We start from the raw sequence: 18,471 nt of genomic DNA, 5'->3' as shown, positions 1-18,471 counted from the left end.
TCCTCCTGGGTAGAGAAGTATGTCAACCAAGAAATATTTATTAAGCATCCACTATGTGCCAATCACTGGCAATACTAAGACCTCAGACCACAGGCAAACAGTCAAGTACAAACAAACTGTATACAGGATAAATTGGAGATAATCAGCAGAGGGGAGGGATTGGGAAAGGCTTCCTGTAGAAGGTGGGGTTTTGGCCTGGACTTGAAGGAAGCCCCAGAGGTCTGTAGTCGGAATGGAGGAGAGAGAACATTCCAGGCATGGGGGTTGCTGCTGTTGTCTTTCATTCTTAAAGAGGACGGTGACCTCAGGGAGGTGATGCCGTGACTTCTAGATGAATCAGAGCCACCAGCCTCACTTTCTCCTCTGGAGCCAGGTGGGTCCAGTGGCCAGTTATCGATGGGAAAATGCTCAGAAAGGAGAGATAAGAGTGTCTGATCTGTGGAACGCCTGTGTCACCAGATCTAAGATGACATGCAAGGTGTAAGAAGACTAGAAAGGTAGGAGGGGGCTAGGTTACAAGGGCTTTCAATGACAAACAGAGCATTTTGTATTTGTTTCTGAAGGTAATAGGGAGCCACTGGAGATTATTTTGTAGGAATGGCATGATTAGACCTTTGATTTAATCATTTTGACAACTGAATAGAGAATGGAAGAGAGTGGGGAGGGTTTTTTTGTGTTTTTTTAAAACAATTTTTGTGGGGATAACTAGATGGCCAAGTAGATAGAGCATTGGCTCTGGAGCCAGGAGTACCTGAGTTCAAATCCAGCTTCAGACACGTGACACTTAGTAGCTGTGTGACTCTGTCACTTAACCCCAATCACCTCACCAAAAAAACAAACAATTTTTGTGTGTCATTCTTGGCAAGTCACTTTATCTGAGTCTCAGGTTTTTTGTCTGTAAAATGAGGCTGATAACATTACAAGGCTGTGAAAATATGGGTTTTGTAAATTTTAAAGGATTATGGAAATTATTATTCTCTGGGATAATTTATAGAGCATTGTGCAAATTTTAAAGCCGCCTTAGAAATGTCAGTGATGAAGGCGACGATGTAAAATAAAGGGATTGGACAAGATGATCTCTAGCAACTCTAAATCACATTTTAGAAATATGGTTTCTTCATCTGGGAAATGGGTACAGTAACACTTGACCGGCTTCACTCACGGGGCTATTGTGAAGAGGACGGGATATGAATGAGGTCTGTTATCTCACATCCTGCCTCGCCGTCCCGGGTCCCCGAACCCCAGCCTCAAGGAGGCCCCAGGAGGCCCAGATAGGTCACAGACCCCTCTGGCCGCTCTGCTCTCCTCCAGGAACGTGAGCACAGGCGGCTGAGGGACGCCAGTGTCTCCGCATGGTCAGCAGGGGGCGCTGCCGCCTCGGCCCGAGCCACCTGCTCCTCTCGGTGCTTCTCCCTTTACTATCTCCTCCCCGGCCCCACTCCCAGGCAAGGACTTCCGGCGAGGGCGGAACGTTAGTGTCGCTGGGTGCGAGGCGCGGGCGGCAGAGCGCGCTGAGAGGCACCGGCGGTTGCGGTGACTTCCGGTCGTAGAGGCTGCTGGAGTGAGGTGGAGGTGGTGGGGGCAAGATGGAGACTATTCTGGAGCAGCAGCGGCGCTACCATGAAGAGAAGGAGCGGCTCATGGACGTCATGGCCAAGGAGATGCTCATTAAGAAGTCGACGGTGAGCGACCGAAGGGAGGGCAACGGGCGACGCGGGGAGGGAGAGAGAGAGAGAGGGAAAAAAAAGCGGGCACATCCGGGATCCTGCCCCTCCCCCTCCCCCGGCCCCCGGGATTCCCCCCTCTCCAGTGTCCCAGGGCCCACCCTCAGCTTCGGGGGGCACGCATCCAGCCGGGGGGGACTGTTCCGCTGCAGTCCGGGGACTGGGGGTGGGGGTCCCCGGCAGGTTGAAGCTGACCCTATCTGTGTCTCTTTCCCCTTCAGCTCCGGGACCAGATCAACTCGGACCATCGCACTCGGGCTATGCAGGACGTGAGTTCTGGGGCGGGGAGGGTCCGAATGCGGGCAGAGTGTAAGCCCCCGGAGGGCAGGCGCCAACCACCTCACTGTATCCCCAACTTCTCTTTGAAGCCTTTTCCTGCTTAGCTGTTTGCGTATGGTCTTCCCCATGGGACTGTGAGCTCCTCAAGGGCGGCGACTGTTCTGTTTTTTGTCTTTTATCAGTGTCCTTCGTGTTTAGGCCAGGGCCTGTCAGCTCTGAGGCTGGAACATTGGTAATGGTTTATTGACTGACATAGTGAGCGCTTAATTAATGCTTGTTTGGCTTTCCAAGAAGGGCGGCGGAGGCACCGGGCCATCGATGGTCAGTGTGCTAGAATTTAACCCGTTTCCTATGGGCCTGACACTGTGCTAAGCACTGGGAATACAAAGAAGGGCAGAAGAACAAACAGGCCCTGCTGTCTAGTCCGGCACAATCCAGTGGAAGGTGGGATTAATCACTTTATTCATTTCAGGTCAATAACCATTACCCACCTACTCCGTGTGAACACACAGTGTTCATTTTTGAAGTTAGCTGCCAGAGAAGGAAGAGATTAGAATCTCAACAGGATTAGATCTGAGAAAGCATGGAGCCTAGCCCCCATCTGACCAGGACTTCTCTCTGGCTCTCCATGCTTTTGGACTATCTAGGTCCCTCATGGAGTACCTTTTCCACAGCATATAGACAAGGGATCAGCATCCCTGGGTTTGAATCCCAGCTCTGCCTGGGATTAGGAAGACCTGAGTTCAGATGCTTCCTGTCTGTGCGCCCCTGGGCAAGTCACTTCATCTCTGTCTTACTCAGTTTCCTCATCTATGAAATAGGGATAATTTTAGTACCTACCTCCCAAGGTTGTGAGGTACAAATGAGATGGTGTTTGTAAAGAGCTTTGCAAACCTTAAAGTGATATATAAATGCTAGCGATTAGTAGTAGTAGTAGTTTTATGACCTCAAGCAAGATATTTCACTATCTAATCGTAATAATATCTTCACTGTCTGCTGAAGTCTTAGTGCCCCTTAGAGGACTGAAAAATCTTTGTTGGATATCCAGCTGTGAGGTGACAGAAATTGCTTTATGTTGATGAGGTGGGGTTTTTTTTGTGTGTTTTTTTTTTTTGCCTTTTAGAGGTACATGGAAGTCAGTGGAAACCTGAGAGATTTGTATGATGACAAGGATGGGTAAGTGGCAGTGCTGGGCCATGTATGGGGGCTTCAGGGGAACCAGTGTCAATCAAATTACCGACCCTGGCCTCTTGTTTTCTCTTTTGGTCCTTTTGGGAATTTCAGGTTAAGAAAGGAGGAGCTCAGTGCTATTTCAGGACCAAATGAATTTGCAGAATTCTATAATAGACTCAAACAGATAAAAGAATTCCACCGGAAGCACCCAAATGAGGTAAGCCCTAAGAGTTGTTGATGAAATGTGGCATATACTTTCAGAGTGAGCCAAGGGATAGATACTACAAGAAGAGACAGCAGAGAGGAGGAGCACTACAGATCTTTGGTTTGTTTGTACTCATCAGTTACGTGATCTGCACCTTAGAGTTGTTCTGATGACCTATAACAGCTGAGCAAGGGGAGTATATTTATCATTGAAAGACAGGGTAGGACAGGCTTTGGCAGCTGTTGTCTCCATGTTTCCAAGTTTGCCATATTAACACTTTTTCCTGTAAAATTATATTATGTATGAATATAGAGATTATCTTTATTATTGTTATTATAGTATGACAAATAGACATTTTGGTATAGTGCCACAATAGAGTGCTGGACTTGACGTGAGGAAGACTTGGGTTCAAATCCTGCCTCTGATACTTACTAGCTATTTGACTACAGGCAAGTAATTTATACACTCTGAGTCTCATTTTCCCCTTCTGTAAAATAGGGATAATACCTGAAGTACCTACCTCCAAGGGTTGTTACAATGTATGGAGAACACTTTGCAGACTTTAAAGGATTATTATGAACGTGTGAATGTTCATTATCATTATCATTATTATTATCACTGTTATGTGTAGTTGACCATAATATTTGTTGAGTGTCTACTATATGCATGTACTAAAAAAGAAACAAAAGAAGTCTAAGACTTGGTCTTTGCCCTGAAAGAGTTGTCTCAGCAGAGAGACACATTTAAGTACCAGACAGGAGACAGCCATGGTATACTGAGCAGTGCTGACTTGGGCTCAGGACTATTTCCCCTATACCCAGGAGAGCTGGGTTTTAATTCCGTTCTGGTGCTAACGAGCTCTGTGGCTTTGAGCAAGTTACTATGTCATGGTTCTGGGCCTCAATTTTAGGGTCTGCAAAATGAGGTGCTTGGGTTGGATGACCACTAAGATCCATCCAGCTCTGACCTGGCATGATGCTGAGGATACAGGGAGTGAGCACTATAGGCAGTTAAAGGCAAGAAAGCTCAAGGAGTGGAGGAAGAAGAAAGCTTTTTCAAGAGGGAGGACTTGAATTTGGCCTTGAAGGATGGTTCAGTAGAGAGTCGTGGGAAGGGTATTCTGGTAAGGGAGCACTGGGAGAAAAGGTAGAGAAGTGAGAATAAACAAGATATGTTTGAGGAACAGTGAGTAACCAACCTTAAGTGAAAGGTCATGTTGGATTTTAGCAGGAGAGGAGGAAAGGGAGTGTGAGGTCAGACTATAGAGCTTTGAATTTCAGGTTCAGGGGTGTAGGAGGTGGAAAAGATCAAAGGCTTTTGAGGAAGGTTATTATGTGAAAGTAACAGAAATTAGAAAAGGTAATCTGCCAGTGGTATACAGGCTGAATTGGCTGTAGGGACCAATGAGGCAGTTAAAATCATCTAGGTATAAGGCGATATGGACTTGGGCTAAGTTGGTGCCAGTGGGAATGAAAAGCCAGGGAGATGCCTGCATTGAGGAGGAATGTGGGCACAGTAGCTAAGGAAGCACATCTACCAGTGTAAGTCTGTCCTTACCATTGTGGGTTGTCACCTGTCTTCTGGTCATGAACAGATGAACAGAAAAGTAATTATTAAGCACTTGCTTTGTGCCAGACACTGCGCTGAAGTGCAGGATACAAAAAGAAAAGCAAGTAGGGAAAATCAAGAGTTGTCAAGGAGCTCACATTTCTAATTAGGGGAGAAAACATGGATGTGTTAGAGGCTTTAGTGTGTTAGCGGTCCTTAGTGTGCAGCTACAGGTCAGGCCTTAGGTTGAATTGTTTGGTCAGATGTCAGTGCCCTGAGGGTTTGGAAGACAGAGTGTAAGGTCTGGTAAGGATAGGAATAAGAGGGAAGGCTTGGGAATCCCTTGGTCACCTTGCTGTGATGTATTAGAGTCCGAGACAGTGCTGCAAGCCACACTACATATAGAGTCCAGTTCATTTCACAGAGCCCTACATACGAGACAGTGTTGCTTCTGTTCAGAGGAATTGGAGGATCCAAGAGGCAGCTAGGTGGCATGGTGGGTAGAGCACTAGCCCTGGATTCAGGAGGACCTGAGTTCAAATCCGGCCTCAGACCAAAAACACTTGACGCTTACTAGCTATGTGACCAAGTCACTTCACCCCGCTTGCCTTTAAAAAAAAAAAAGGAAAGAAGTGGAGGATCCACCTGGGCTTTGTGCTTTCTCTTCTCAGATTTGTGTGCCAATGTCAGTGGAATTTGAGGAGCTCCTGAAAGCCAGAGAAAATCCTAGTGAAGAGGCACAAAGTAAGTGGGGTTTCACATTTCATATTAGCAAAAATATAGCAATTGTTCAGCCAGTTTTTGTGTAATTGCAGCTGTCTTCCCCACTGTGGAAAATAGAGTCTCCCAGAGAAAAATGTGTGTTAGTTCCCTCAGGCTATTTAGTGAGGTGAAATCTTGGCTTGGTTCCTTGCTGAAGGGGATGTCACTTAGGAAGCAGTTGGCCTCAGTTTCTATAATCACTTGGAAGTAGGTGCCTGGAACCTTTTCTTCCAGAGTTCACTTAGCTTCAGTGACTTGGAAAGCTTCTCAGCATGTTGTGGTCAGCTTACCCCAGAAGCAGCAGGGGACAGCTTTGTGAATGGACCTTACTGTCTAGTGAAGAAGCAAACAGGCTAAATGAATAGGCTGGCCAGAGAGGTTTTGTGTAAGGGACTGTTTTTAATTTATTTGGGGCAACTGTCCTCTCTGATTGCCTCAGACTTGGTGGAGTTCACAGATGAAGAAGGATATGGCCGTTACCTGGATCTTCATGACTGCTACCTTAAGTACATTAACTTGAAAGCATCTGAGGTAAGATATTAGAGAGAAATCTTGATTCACAGAAGTGGATCAGGGAGGTTGGGCTGGGGATGTTGACTCTGAAGCAGGTGGTGTTTCACTTCCTGCTAGATTGGAGATGGGATGTGCACTCTTTGAATGAGCCTCCACTTGAAAAATGAAAACACAATAGGTGGTGTGTGCTAATTACGTACAACACAATTGTGCCCAGTGCTGTGGGGACTACAGTGATGTGTAAAGCGTGAAGGAAAATGCCTTTATTAGCATTTTCTATGTGCTAAACCCTACTAGGAGCTGAGACTATAAATAGAAAAGTGAGATAGTCCCCATCCTCAAGGAACTTTCATCCTGCTGGGGGAGAAGGGGTGGTCACCAGAGGAGGTCAAATGGCAGTGTTCGTTGAAGAAATCAGAGGGATGGTGAGTGGAACCGTAGAGGAGGTGATTGATTGACATGCCTTTTTCAGTAGCAACGGCAGTATAGATTTGATTATGATTCCTAGGGGAAGAGATGGAAAGGGGGTATAGAGCACATGTTCATAGGCAGGCTGGATGGAAGGGAGAGGAAGGTCATGACTGAGAAAGTTGGCTAGGTTAGCTAGATATGGTGGGCCATCTAACCATGTGCATTTGTGCCCATACACTCACCAATCATGAGCCCCAAAGTAGGAAGGGCAAAGCCGAATGGCTAAAATCCCCCAGGGCAAGGTATCTGGAAGTGTGGTGGTTCCCAGGGTGCAGCAGTAGGATGGAAGGCAAGCAGATGGCTGGGGCAGAAGCATGGACCCTGCGTTTAAGAAGTTTACAATATAGTTGATAGAAACATGAGTTCAGATCAGCTAATGTTTACAAAACACCTTCTGTGTAAATGTCACTGAGTTAGGTACTGAGAATTTTTAACTGCAAAAACAGTTGACAAATAATAACTCCCAGGTGAAGAACATAAACATGAAGTAAGATCAGAATTGAGAAGAAACTTTCCCAAAAGTTAATTGGCTCTGTCTGGAGCATCCTACTGGATGCTGGAAGAAATCTCGTTGTAATTTAATTTTTTGGTCACTGTGTCTGCTTCTCTTCTAAATGTACAGGCTAGTAGATTGCCTACCAAAGTAGTGCAAGGATTGAATGTTGGAAAAATTGCACGTGAAGAAAAAGACTCCTGAGTTCTCAAATTGGATCTTGTATAGAATTGATTAGACTATGTCTTTGAGTTCTGCACACCCAGCTTACTCAAGCCTCCTGCGTTATTTTTCAGAAACTGGATTATATCACATACTTGTCTATCTTTGACCAGTTATTTGATATTCCCAAGGAAAGGAAGAATGCAGAGTACAAGAGGTGAGCATTGTCAAGCTTCTTGGCTTGTTTTTTTTAAATTAGAAGCTAAATTCTAACCCTGGCTATTCTGTGACCACTCTAGAGTTATTGGGGAATGTGGAACTCTAAAGAACCAGTTTTAGAACATTTATACTCCACCAGTCTTGGCAGAGTGAATATACTTTAAAATTATTATGAACTTGACAAACATGAATACTTCTGTATAGAAAGAACAGGGACAAAAATAATTTTATATGAAACTGTGAAGCTCATGTACAGCTTGGTTTTTGCAAAGTATGTGTTAAATTTAACACGTGTTAAATTTAAACACTGCCTTACTTGTCTTTGTCCCCTTCTGAACTTCATGTTCTTTACTGTGCATTTTGATGGACCTTTCTTTTCTTTTTAATCATGGTCTCTCTTTTTCCCCTTCTCCCAAATAAAAGCCTTTTATCGTAACAAGTATGTGCAGTTAAGCAAAACAAATCCATACATTGGCTATGTCTGAAGCTGTCTCGTCTGCACCTCTAGTTCATCCACTCTGCCAAGAGGTGGGCTTCGTTATCAGTCTTGCAGGGTGTTTTCCTTTACAGTGTTGTAATCATTGTATTAATTGATCTCCCAGCTCTGCTCACTTCAGTCTGCATCAGTTGAAAGGAGTCTCACATTTTTCTGAATCTGTTCCTTTTGTCATTTCTTATGGCACAATAATAGAAGGAATATGATTTTGTCATCTTAAGCCCAACCTGCTGCTTCATTACTGTCCCCCATAAGCCATATAAGGCTCTCATGCTTAGGGCTTTGTGTCTTTGGGGCTGTGGCTACAGTGACAAAACCAGGCCTATGCTTGGAGGGGAAACAGGACTTGTTTTGCTTTGCCACCTCCATCACAGCACCTCTGACTTTCTCTGACTGAGTGTCTCTCTCTGTTAGGTACCTGGAGATGTTGCTCGAGTACCTCCAGGACTACACAGACAGGGTGAAGCCCCTACAAGACCAGAATGAACTGTTTGGGAAGATTCAGAATGAATTTGAGAAGAAGTGGGACAATGGTACCTTCCCCGGCTGGCCGGTGAGTCTTGCCCTTTGCATTTTAGTAAAGGACTTGATATAATAGATGGTCCTTTCACACTCAGTTGTGGCCCAGAAGCATTCTCTGCCCTGTAGTTTTATGGAATCTGGTTTTCTTTTGGAGATCATTCCTAAGACTTGAATGTGTGGAAGTAAGAGGGATCCATTGTTATTGCTCTAGAGCTGGCTATTAATAAAATTCCTTGGTTTTCTTTCTTGGCAGAAAGAAACAAGCAGTGCCCTGACCCACGCTGGAGCCCATCTTGACCTCTCTGCATTTTCCTCCTGGGAGGTATGTTTTCTGTAATTCTCCAGTCTGTCTCACAGACTAACCAGCCACTTTCGTTTGTTTGTTTGTTTGTAACACATTCTTTTCTTTGCAATTAAAAAACAAAAAGGTTTTCTAGAACTGAATACATGTATAAGATAAGGAAAAATCAAATGGGATAATGTGTCTATACACTTGAGTAATTGTAAAGTGCCATATGTATATGTGGTACTATGATTATTAACTTTACTGTTGCTTCACCATGATATGGAGATCACCCTAGGATCTCAAGTTCAAGCAGGAGTCATTTTTTTCAGCATCCTAACTCATTCCTCTGTTTTATAGGAGTTGGCCTCCTTGGGTCTGGACAGACTGAAATCTGCACTCTTGGCTTTAGGGCTGAAATGTGGCGGGTAAGAGGCAGGGACTATAGTCTTAGCTGCCCAGTATTCCCTTTCTCCACTTGTTCATCATAATCATTAGAGGAACTTAAGCTCCATTTGTCCGACTCCTGTAAAACTAGCCAAGTGCAGGTGAGACTGCCTGTTGTGATAACAGGGAATCCTTTGTCCTCTTGTCTTTACACAGTACACTGGAAGAGAGAGCCCAGAGGCTGTTCAGCACTAAAGGCAAGTCCCTGGAATCACTCGACTCCTCTCTGTTTGCAAAGAATCCCAAATCAAAGGGAACCAAGAGGTGAGTGACCTGGTAGCTTCTGTGTCCCCTCATAAAGTTGATTCTGTCTTGGTCCTCTTCCCTGGCAGGTGGTATGGTGTTGGAGGAGCATTGGACTTGGAGGCAGAATCCCAGGATTTAAATCCCAGCTTTGACATGCTGGCAAGTCATTCACCTCTGAGTCTCACACTCCTCATGTGTAAATTAGGGATAACAGTACTTGGGTATTCAACCCCCAAAGACTCACATCAAAGTGTTTTATCAATGAGTTGCTCTCATTATTGTTTAAAAGGTAGATTTTGAAGCCTGTGTCTTGCCATCACTGATACATAGTGATGGCCAGTCAAGCAGCACTACTGGAGGAAAGTTGTATTAATATTCCCACACAAGGGGGCAGCTAGGTAGCGCAGTGGATAGAGTACCGGCCCTGGATTCAGGGGACCTGAGTTCAAATCCGGCCTCAGTCACATAACACTTAACTAGCTGTGTGACCCTTGGCAAGTCACTTAACCCCATTGCCTAACCAAAAAACAAAACAAGCCAAAAAAAGTATTCCCACACAACTAAATTTACACTTGTTTAATTTAGAGTTGACTCTAGACCGTGCTATAGAAATGTTACCTCAATTAGCTAGAAGCATAAATAGATTGAATTTAGCAAACATTTAGTAAACGTCAACTTGAAGCAAGGAACTTTGTGTGAAAGACAAAACATAACCCCTTCTGCCCTCCACAAATTTAATCTCTGCTAAAGAGCTGTAGTACCTACCCAGATGAGCATAACACGGTCAAGAGGTATGGGGCAAAAGAGAGCTCATACAAAGTACTCTTGAGAGACCTGTGAAAGAGAGAGTTGATAGCATTGAGAGCTGGAGTACAGGCAGCCTGGAAGAAAGAGAAGGTTTCTGAGAGACCTTGAGGAGGAGGAGGAGGAGGTGCGTTTCTGATGTCGAGTATTGCTTGTCTCAATGCATGCTGGCTAGATTTGTTATGATGATTTAAGAAATTCAACTTTATTTTACAGTCTAGTGTGGTAGTAACATAGATTGTGTTAAGGTATGTAATGTAAGATAAAGCTGGAAAGGCATGTTGGAGCCATATTAAAGTTCTAATTAAAGAGTTTGTGTCTTATCCTAGTGGTAGTAGGGAGCCACCAAAGGTTTCTGAGCGCTAGAGTCCAAGTGGCTGTGTATATGAAAAGAAAGTTGGGAAGAGGTATTATGAAGTTAGTGACAGGATTTAGAAGTTTTAGGTATGGGGGAGGGGAGAAAAGGAAGGGAAAGATCAGAGATGACTTCATTTTGGTCTGTTCAATGGTAATAGGCCAGTACCCCAATACTCTGAGGTTCTTTGTCAGTGGCATAAAGTGTAGTCATTGCCTCTGTGACAGTATTTTCAAATTTCTAGAAGATTCTATACTCTTGTTTTATCAACCCATTATGGGTTTAGGTGGTTATAGCTTTTAAGATTTTAAAAATTCTCTAAAGGAAATCTTCACTTACAGGGAGTGAGGTGCAAAGTGGTTCCTAGGATTAGGGGATTGAGTTGAATTATAGAGAACCCCCATTATATCAAATTTCAGTCCTCTTCAAATGACCTGGATTTACTTCTTGTTCGCAGGGACACTGAGAGGAATAAAGACATTGCTTTCCTTGAAGCCCAGATCTATGAATATGTAGAGATCCTCGGGGTGAGTATGTAGCTCTGAAGGTAATGATGACCCACTGAAAGGCCATCTACCTATCTTTTTTTTGCTTAGACGATTAAATGAAAAAGGATTATTGAGGTCAAAAGGTTGTTTTCCTTGGACAGCTTCAAGTTCTCCACACTGGTCTTGGGCACAACCCGAGTTGCCAGTCTTCCCAAGCATAACTGGGTGCCAAATCTGTCTCTAGTTTTTGATTGTAGGGAGTCAACTGCATCCCTCTACACTTTTGAGAGCATGCTGTATTTATGTTCAAGAGGTGTCTTGGGGATTTGAGACCATTTGATTTCTGGAACAAGTTCTGGTCTTTGGAAGGATGAGGCTTCTTCACCTTTGGCTAAGACAGTCTGATCCCTACTATAAAGGATATTAAGTGAATGACTATAATCTTGAGCTTTTTTGTCCCAGATTAGGAGATACATTCAGACAGGAAGCTCTGAAACTGTTCGGATCAGATAAGTCCAGTAAGTCATTTCTGCTTTTTAAAAACCTGTAATCCTTGTCCTATCAGAAAATAAAATTGCAGGTGCTGCAGACCATTTGAAGAGGTGTTCCTGATTCCATGTCCCTGGACATAATGGTTCCAAGGACTTTGGGCAAGTCGAGAGAAGTTCCCCTCAATAATAATGATAGCTAGCATTTATATAGTGCTTTAAGGTTGTTAAAACACTTTATATATTATCTCATTTGATCTTCACAATAACCTTGTGAAGATAAGTGCTATTAGTTTCCCCAAACTGAAGCTGAGGTTAAGTGACTTGACCAAGGTCACATAGCAGATATCTGAGGGAGATTTGAACTTTGGGCTTCTGGACTCCAGGCCCTGCACTTGTAACCACTATACCACCTAGATACCTTGTTAAAAATGTATTTGTCTTTTTATTTTTTGTTATATTGAACTTGACAAACATCAACAAACATTTCCATATGCAGAGAGCAGAAAAACGACTGTATATAAATCTTATGTATACCTTTAGTTTTTTGAAAATTTATAATAAATTCATCTTGTTAGTTTCAAAGCTGTCGTCCTTCTATGTTTTTCTCTTGTTCCCTCCTTTGCTTATTAAAAAAATACTTCAGTGACACTTTTTTCATCCCTTTTTGGGGCATCACTATTTTTAGCTCCCTCTCCTCCAGTGTTTTTCCTCCCATTAAAAAAATAGAAACCTAACTCTTTAACAAGCATAGCCGAGCAAAATTGATCCACACATTGGCTGTGTCTGAAAATGTTACTTCTTACTCTGTAGCTTTAGTCTGGCTTCCCTGTCAGGTGGTAGGTAGCATGTTTCATTGTTAGTTCTTTGGAGTTGTGGTTGGTTTTTGTATTGATCAGAGTTCTTTAAGTCTTTCAAAGTAGTTTCCCCCCCCCAAAGTTGTAGTTATTATATAAACTGTTCTAGTTCTATTTACTGCACTCTGCATCCGTATATACAAGCATTCCCACATTTCTCTGGATCTATCCCTTGTCATTTTTTATTGCACAGTGATATTTTGTTATATTTATATACTGTAATTTATTGAGCTATCTCCATTTGCTGGGCAACTATATGCCCCACCCCACCCTTCACCTTAGTTTCCAGTTCTTGGCTATAACAAAAAGTGCTCCTGTGAATATTTTTATATGTAGGGATTCTTTTCCTCTCTTTTGGGTATATTCCTGTTAGTGATATGATAGGGTCAGAGAGGATTCCCTGTTTTGTTGGGGTATAGCTCCAAATGGTGTCCCAAAAGGACTGGATCACTTTACGGTTCCACCCATAGTGCCTCAGCAACTGTCTTTGTCCTCCCACATTGAGCTACACTTCTCCTGCCTATTTATTAATTAGGTTATCTTCTTTTAGGAACAGCGACATCTCACTCATGAAAATGTGCAACGCAAACAGGCACGGACAGGGGAGGAAAGAGAGGAGGAAGAGGAAGAGCAAATAAGTGAGAGTGAAAGTGAAGATGAAGAGAATGAGATTATCTACAACCCCAAAAACCTGCCCCTGGGTTGGGATGGCAAAGTGAGTGCTCGTACCCCATTCAGGGGGCCTGTTTAGCCCTTCCTGTCTTCACGCTTCAGGGTCTTACTGTGTCCTGTGTCTCATTTCTTCCAGCCCATTCCATACTGGCTGTATAAGCTACACGGCCTCAATATAAACTATAACTGTGAGATCTGTGGCAACTACACCTATCGGGGACCCAAGGCCTTCCAGCGACATTTTGCGGTAAGGAGTCCTGAGGCCTGTTCCACCAGAAAGGAGAACAAAGCCAAGGGGGGGAAATCTTTAAATGGAAACAACCCATAGCCAGCTCCTTTGTGGAGTTAAGAGAGAAGAGGAAGGATGATTAGACAGTGTGCTTGGAGGTCTTGGAATATGGTGGGGTGCCCTGGGCCAGCAGCACATGCCTGTGCAGCCCTGGAGTCAGAGCTGAAGCCATTGTGGAGCTGGCATCCTGCTGAACCTTCCCCTGTGGACCTCTTGGTTATAACATACATGGGCCAGACTGAAGGCACCAATCAGTATGCTTCCCAAAAGCCGTTAAGCTGAACAGTGCAGAAGAGTGATGGTGAGAGGCAGTGTGTGCACCATTACACCCGTGTCGTTTACCATTCTTTAAAAGGGAGGAAATGAGGTCAGGAACGTGTATGTTACTTTTTTGATTTCTTTTTCTTCAGACTACATCATTCCATACAGACATTCCCGTACTTCTTTGAATTTTGTTTCTTTTTCTTAATTCCCTTTCTTTTCCCTTGGCTTTTTTTACCTTCTCAATACCTATGTCTTACACTTTTCTCAGAGCATTTCATGGTCCATCGATGGCATTAAAGGCTGAGAGAGGGTCTACTTCTGGTCCTGAAGTTGCTGTGGGCTTCTACATTGTGCCTCTTACGGAAAGGAAAGCCATTTATGACATGAAGGATGACAGTGTTCATAGTAGCATTTTTATTTTTTGGCTAGGCAGTGGAGTTAAGTGACAAGTCACTTGCCCAGGGTCACACAGCTAGTAAGTGTTATGTGTCTGAGGCCGGATTTGAACTCAGGTCCTCCTGAATCCAGGGCCAGTGCTGTATCCACTGCGCCAGCTAGCTGCCCCTCCATAGTAGCATTCTTAAAACAAGTTGTTAATGAAAGGATTTGCCATGGCCAGCAAAATAGCTTAAACTTCTTATTTTCAGCTATTTTTGCTGCTTAAAAAGAACTGTTCCAAGAGGAAAAGGCTTCTAATAAGGAGAAAGAATGTTAGACTTAAAGTCAAGAGAATTGGCCTAGTGTTGAATTTTGATACTTATTTGCTTTCAAGCAGATCTCTTAACTTTTTCAAGCCTGTTTTCCATCTGTAAAATGGGGTTAATTATGATACATGTATCCCCTGTCTTCCAGGATGGTTGTGCAAAAAAGCACCATAGAAAAGTATACCTTTTTTTAAACATTAGTTCATATCTAACGTAATCTTTATCATATTTTCTGCTCTTTCATAGACCAACAGTGAAATGAGCTTCTTATTTACAGAGATGGTATTATTGGCCAATCATCACTAAAGCTATGCTTTGGGTTAGTTTTCTAGTAGTGGTAATGGTTTGTGTCTAGCCAGCCATCCTCTGTCACCCACTTCTCCTTGAAATAACAGTATGCATTTTAAAATGACTAGTCAAAAGGTTGATTAGAAAGGTTCATTAAAATCATAGAATGATGGAACTGAGAGATATGTAGTCTGACTGCCCTGCTTTGCAGATGAGGAAACTTATTCCCAAAGGGGAAAGTTCCCTTTGCTGTAGTTGCATAGCTAACTAGTTTTAGAGCCGGTACTTAGACAACATTGTGCTGATTCCCTCTCTGGTACTCTTTGCTGCACCATGATGTTGCCTACCGTTCTGTACTCATGGCACAGTTATTGGCAGCAAGATGGACTGGCCCATAGAAGCTAGGCCTGAACTGACTGATTTTGACTAAATAGTACAACTAGGAAGAAAAGTATTTGGGGCCAAATGGTGTAGTACTTTTTTGAATCATCTGCTTCCTGTGGTGTTAATTACAGTCTTAAGTGCTTTTAGGGAGAGTCTAACGAAGGGGGAGTTTCAAGATTTAGGGATGAAATAAGAATAATGCTTTGTGTGTAGCTGATACCATTTCCCATTGTCCTTCTGACTTTCTTCCCTCCCAGGAGTGGCGTCATGCTCATGGCATGAGGTGCTTGGGCATTCCAAATACAGCCCACTTTGCTAATGTGACCCAGATTGAAGATGCTGTCTCTTGTAAGTAACCTTTAGTTCTAAGTATTAGGACAGACTTGAGTGCCCACTCCATTTATCCCTTACTACCCTTGGTGCCAGTGGTGAATCAGCTCTCACAGAAAGCCCTCTGAAAGGTGGCACAGTCTTGTCTTTTTTCCTGTCTTGCCAAGCTAGAAGTATAAAGGGTACCTATGCCAGGCACTTCTCCCATTACCGATGGGCACAAGAGCTTTTACCTGCTCAATTTCCACACTGGAACAGTTTGCTCCTCCTTAGGTATCTTAGAGACTTCTGGCTCCTGAGGATTCATATTAATGCCAAACTTAGTGTGGGCACATGACCAGTGTTAGCCCTCTTAGCTCAGCTGAGAAGGTCCCCCAGCTTCAGCCTCCCCAGTGGCTGGAATTACAGGCATGTGCTAGTGTGCCTGGCAGAATGGAGTGGTCTTCAGTATCTGACTGACAGTGCCATCAGCTTTCCTTCATTAATATGGACCCCAAGGTGATGTGGCCATATTCTTACCAAGGTTCCCCTCACTCAGCTCATCTGTTAGCTCCTCCTTATCATTTAATTCTAGGACACTTAACCTGTCATGCTGCAGTCTGATCTCAAGGACTTGAGGTTACAGAGCAGGTGCTCATTCTATGCCAACGAAATCACAGCCAGGGGAGGGTGTAGGGGGTAGGGATGTGACGTCAACTTTAAAATGCCATGTTAATGCCGGCTCTTAGTATTTCCATTCCGCCAAAGTTCTGATAGACACGTAGCTCTTAGATTCTGAAGTAGAGTTGGAGTTCTAGTCCCATACAGCCCCTGGATACTATTAATACTAATTGCTGGTCATTGTTTTGTAGTGTGGGCCAAACTGAAACTGCAGAAGGCTTCTGAACGGTGGCAGCCTGACACTGAGGTAAGGGGCCATATTGAGATCACTGGTGGAGCTGGTCAGGGAGGCTGCTGAGCAGCAAAGACCTGCTCCTTTATCAAGCAGCTGTAGGCCTTGGCCTGGCTATGTTGCATCGCAGCAGTGAGTTTCTGGTCATGGCCAGTGAAGGCCTGGTGGTGGTCCAAATAGATTTCATGCTAAACGCTTGCAGGAGTATGGTTTGTAATAGGATAATGAATATCCTTTGGTTTCTGACATCACTTAGAAATTAACCTGGGATGTATCATAAAATCTCCACTGTCGCCTTCTTTCAAGTATCCCATTGTAGTATGGAGGTGACTCTGTGTTTTCAGAGGCTGTGCCAGCCAGAATAAAAGCTCTGCCAAGTCCCACGAGACTGGAAGGGTTTCCATTTAGGACCTCATGGTGGGTGGGCTCTGCATCTGACATCCAAAGACTAACCTAGCTTAGTAAGGAGAAACTTATCGCCACAGGGATGACCACCAAGGGCTGAATTTTTTGAGCCATAGCAACTCATAAAGACAGCTTCCTTAGTATTCTTTGGTTGAGGGAGTGCCCATGCCAATAAAATCATGAATTCTTGAAGCATGTCATAAAGCCAGAAATCACCTTATGTGTCTTTCTTCAAAAATAGTGTCATCTTTCTATTAATTCTGGCAAGGATTTGTTAAGGGGGTCAGCAGCGGTTAGACGAGTCCTTTGCCTTACCAGAGTGAACCAGTAGCCACAAAAATTGAGAGTGGATGCCCTTCAGCAGGGGTTCCTCATCTTTTCTGTGTCCAAGACCCCTTGGGCAGTCCAGTGAAACCTTTGTTTTTAAAATACATAGGATTATGAATGAAATCAATCCTATTAAAAGTTATCAAGATATTAAGATAAACAAGTTCATGGACCCCAAGTTAAGAACCCCTGCCCTAGGAGCTCTGAATACTTTTGCATGATCTGCCTTTGTTGGGGATATCTAATGACTGGCTGGCTCCTGTACAGATGTGATTATCAGTAATGAGACTGCCCTCCTTGTTTCGGAGGGGTGAAGATGGTTTGCAGAGGGAGTGCACATGTTAAGGCAAACACCAAGTGGTGGGTACTAGAGTGGGAAACGGCCGCCATGTTTTGCTCATGTACCTTGAGATTGCCCAGAAGTGAGCTGAGGCCATTTGCAAACATCCAAATGCTCATTTTCCTCAAGGCTAATAAACCACTTCCCTCTTTGTTTCTCCCCCGTTTTTCAGGAGGAGTATGAGGATTCCAGTGGAAATGTTGTGAATAAGAAGACATATGAGGACTTGAAACGCCAGGGACTGCTCTAGTGTCTTGAGGACAAGCTCTGTGACTGGTGGAGCATCCTGGGATTTGGCATATTTTTTGTTCCACACAAGCACATGTTCCCAAAGACTGCTACATGATCTAACATTCTACCATGTGTCTTGTGAAGATAAGAATTGTGGACATAGTGAAGATTTGAAATATGTTTAAATTTTTGTTTTATATTAAAAAGAGTTCTGCAGAAAAACAAAAAAACTAGACTTGATTTGAATGTGACATGTCCTAAAGCCTAGTAGGGAATCCAGTTCTTCAGGCCATTAGTTCTGTCACTTTCCTGTGCCTAGTCTGGAAGGTCAGAGGTTGAAAAGAAGAAAGAACTGTATCAGAATGTCAGAAATCGGCAGACTACTGTATCGTTAATGTGAAGCCAACACAGAGCTGCCTCAGGGCCCTCCTCAGGGAACCACCAAGCACCATTGCTCTTCTCTCTTCCTTCTGTCCCTTTTCACTGGAGGACTTCTCTCTCGATGGCACCAGGGGAGCCCCATGCTTAGTTGTTGGAGCACCAGCAGCTGTTTCCTCATATGGGAGGAGCCTGTGACCTTTAACTCTGTGTTTTCAGTGTCCTCCTTATTTTCACAGTCGGTCAACACGCATTTGAGGTCCTGCTATGTGCTGGGCCTGGGGGATACAGGGACAAAAGGTGAAACACACTCTTCACACTCTTGACATGGGTCGGAATTCTCTTGTGGCTCCCCAGATCTTTTCTTCCTTGTTTTTATTGTGTAGCTTTTTTTCCCTCAAAGAACACTTCTCCCTGATGACCCAGAGAGAA

General features: G+C 43.8%; 1 protein-coding gene across 1 annotated transcript; it reads left to right on the top strand.

The window, feature by feature from the left end:
* Window positions 1-1,526: 1,526 nt before the first annotated feature.
* Window positions 1,527-17,894, top strand: SF3A3 (splicing factor 3a subunit 3). Its single transcript, XM_020983615.2, has 17 exons — window positions 1,527-1,682; window positions 1,946-1,993; window positions 3,127-3,179; window positions 3,288-3,393; window positions 5,601-5,673; window positions 6,131-6,222; window positions 7,465-7,547; window positions 8,460-8,598; window positions 8,821-8,889; window positions 9,211-9,278; window positions 9,454-9,561; window positions 11,160-11,229; window positions 13,086-13,250; window positions 13,344-13,454; window positions 15,394-15,484; window positions 16,318-16,373; window positions 17,603-17,894. The coding sequence occupies exons 1-17, from the start codon at window positions 1,587-1,589 to the stop codon at window positions 17,678-17,680; spliced, it is 1,506 nt and encodes a 501-aa protein (XP_020839274.1). The 5' UTR covers window positions 1,527-1,586; the 3' UTR covers window positions 17,681-17,894.
* Window positions 17,895-18,471: the final 577 nt, after the last annotated feature.

This window comes from Phascolarctos cinereus, unplaced genomic scaffold, assembly GCF_003287225.1.
Source record: "Phascolarctos cinereus isolate Bilbo 61053 unplaced genomic scaffold, phaCin_HiC Scaffold_726;HRSCAF=1367, whole genome shotgun sequence".
In the NCBI taxonomy this organism is placed as follows: Eukaryota; Metazoa; Chordata; class Mammalia; order Diprotodontia; family Phascolarctidae; genus Phascolarctos; species Phascolarctos cinereus.
The sequence above is the reverse complement of the archived record's forward strand: the minus strand, read 5'-3'. Positions and strand labels throughout refer to the sequence as shown.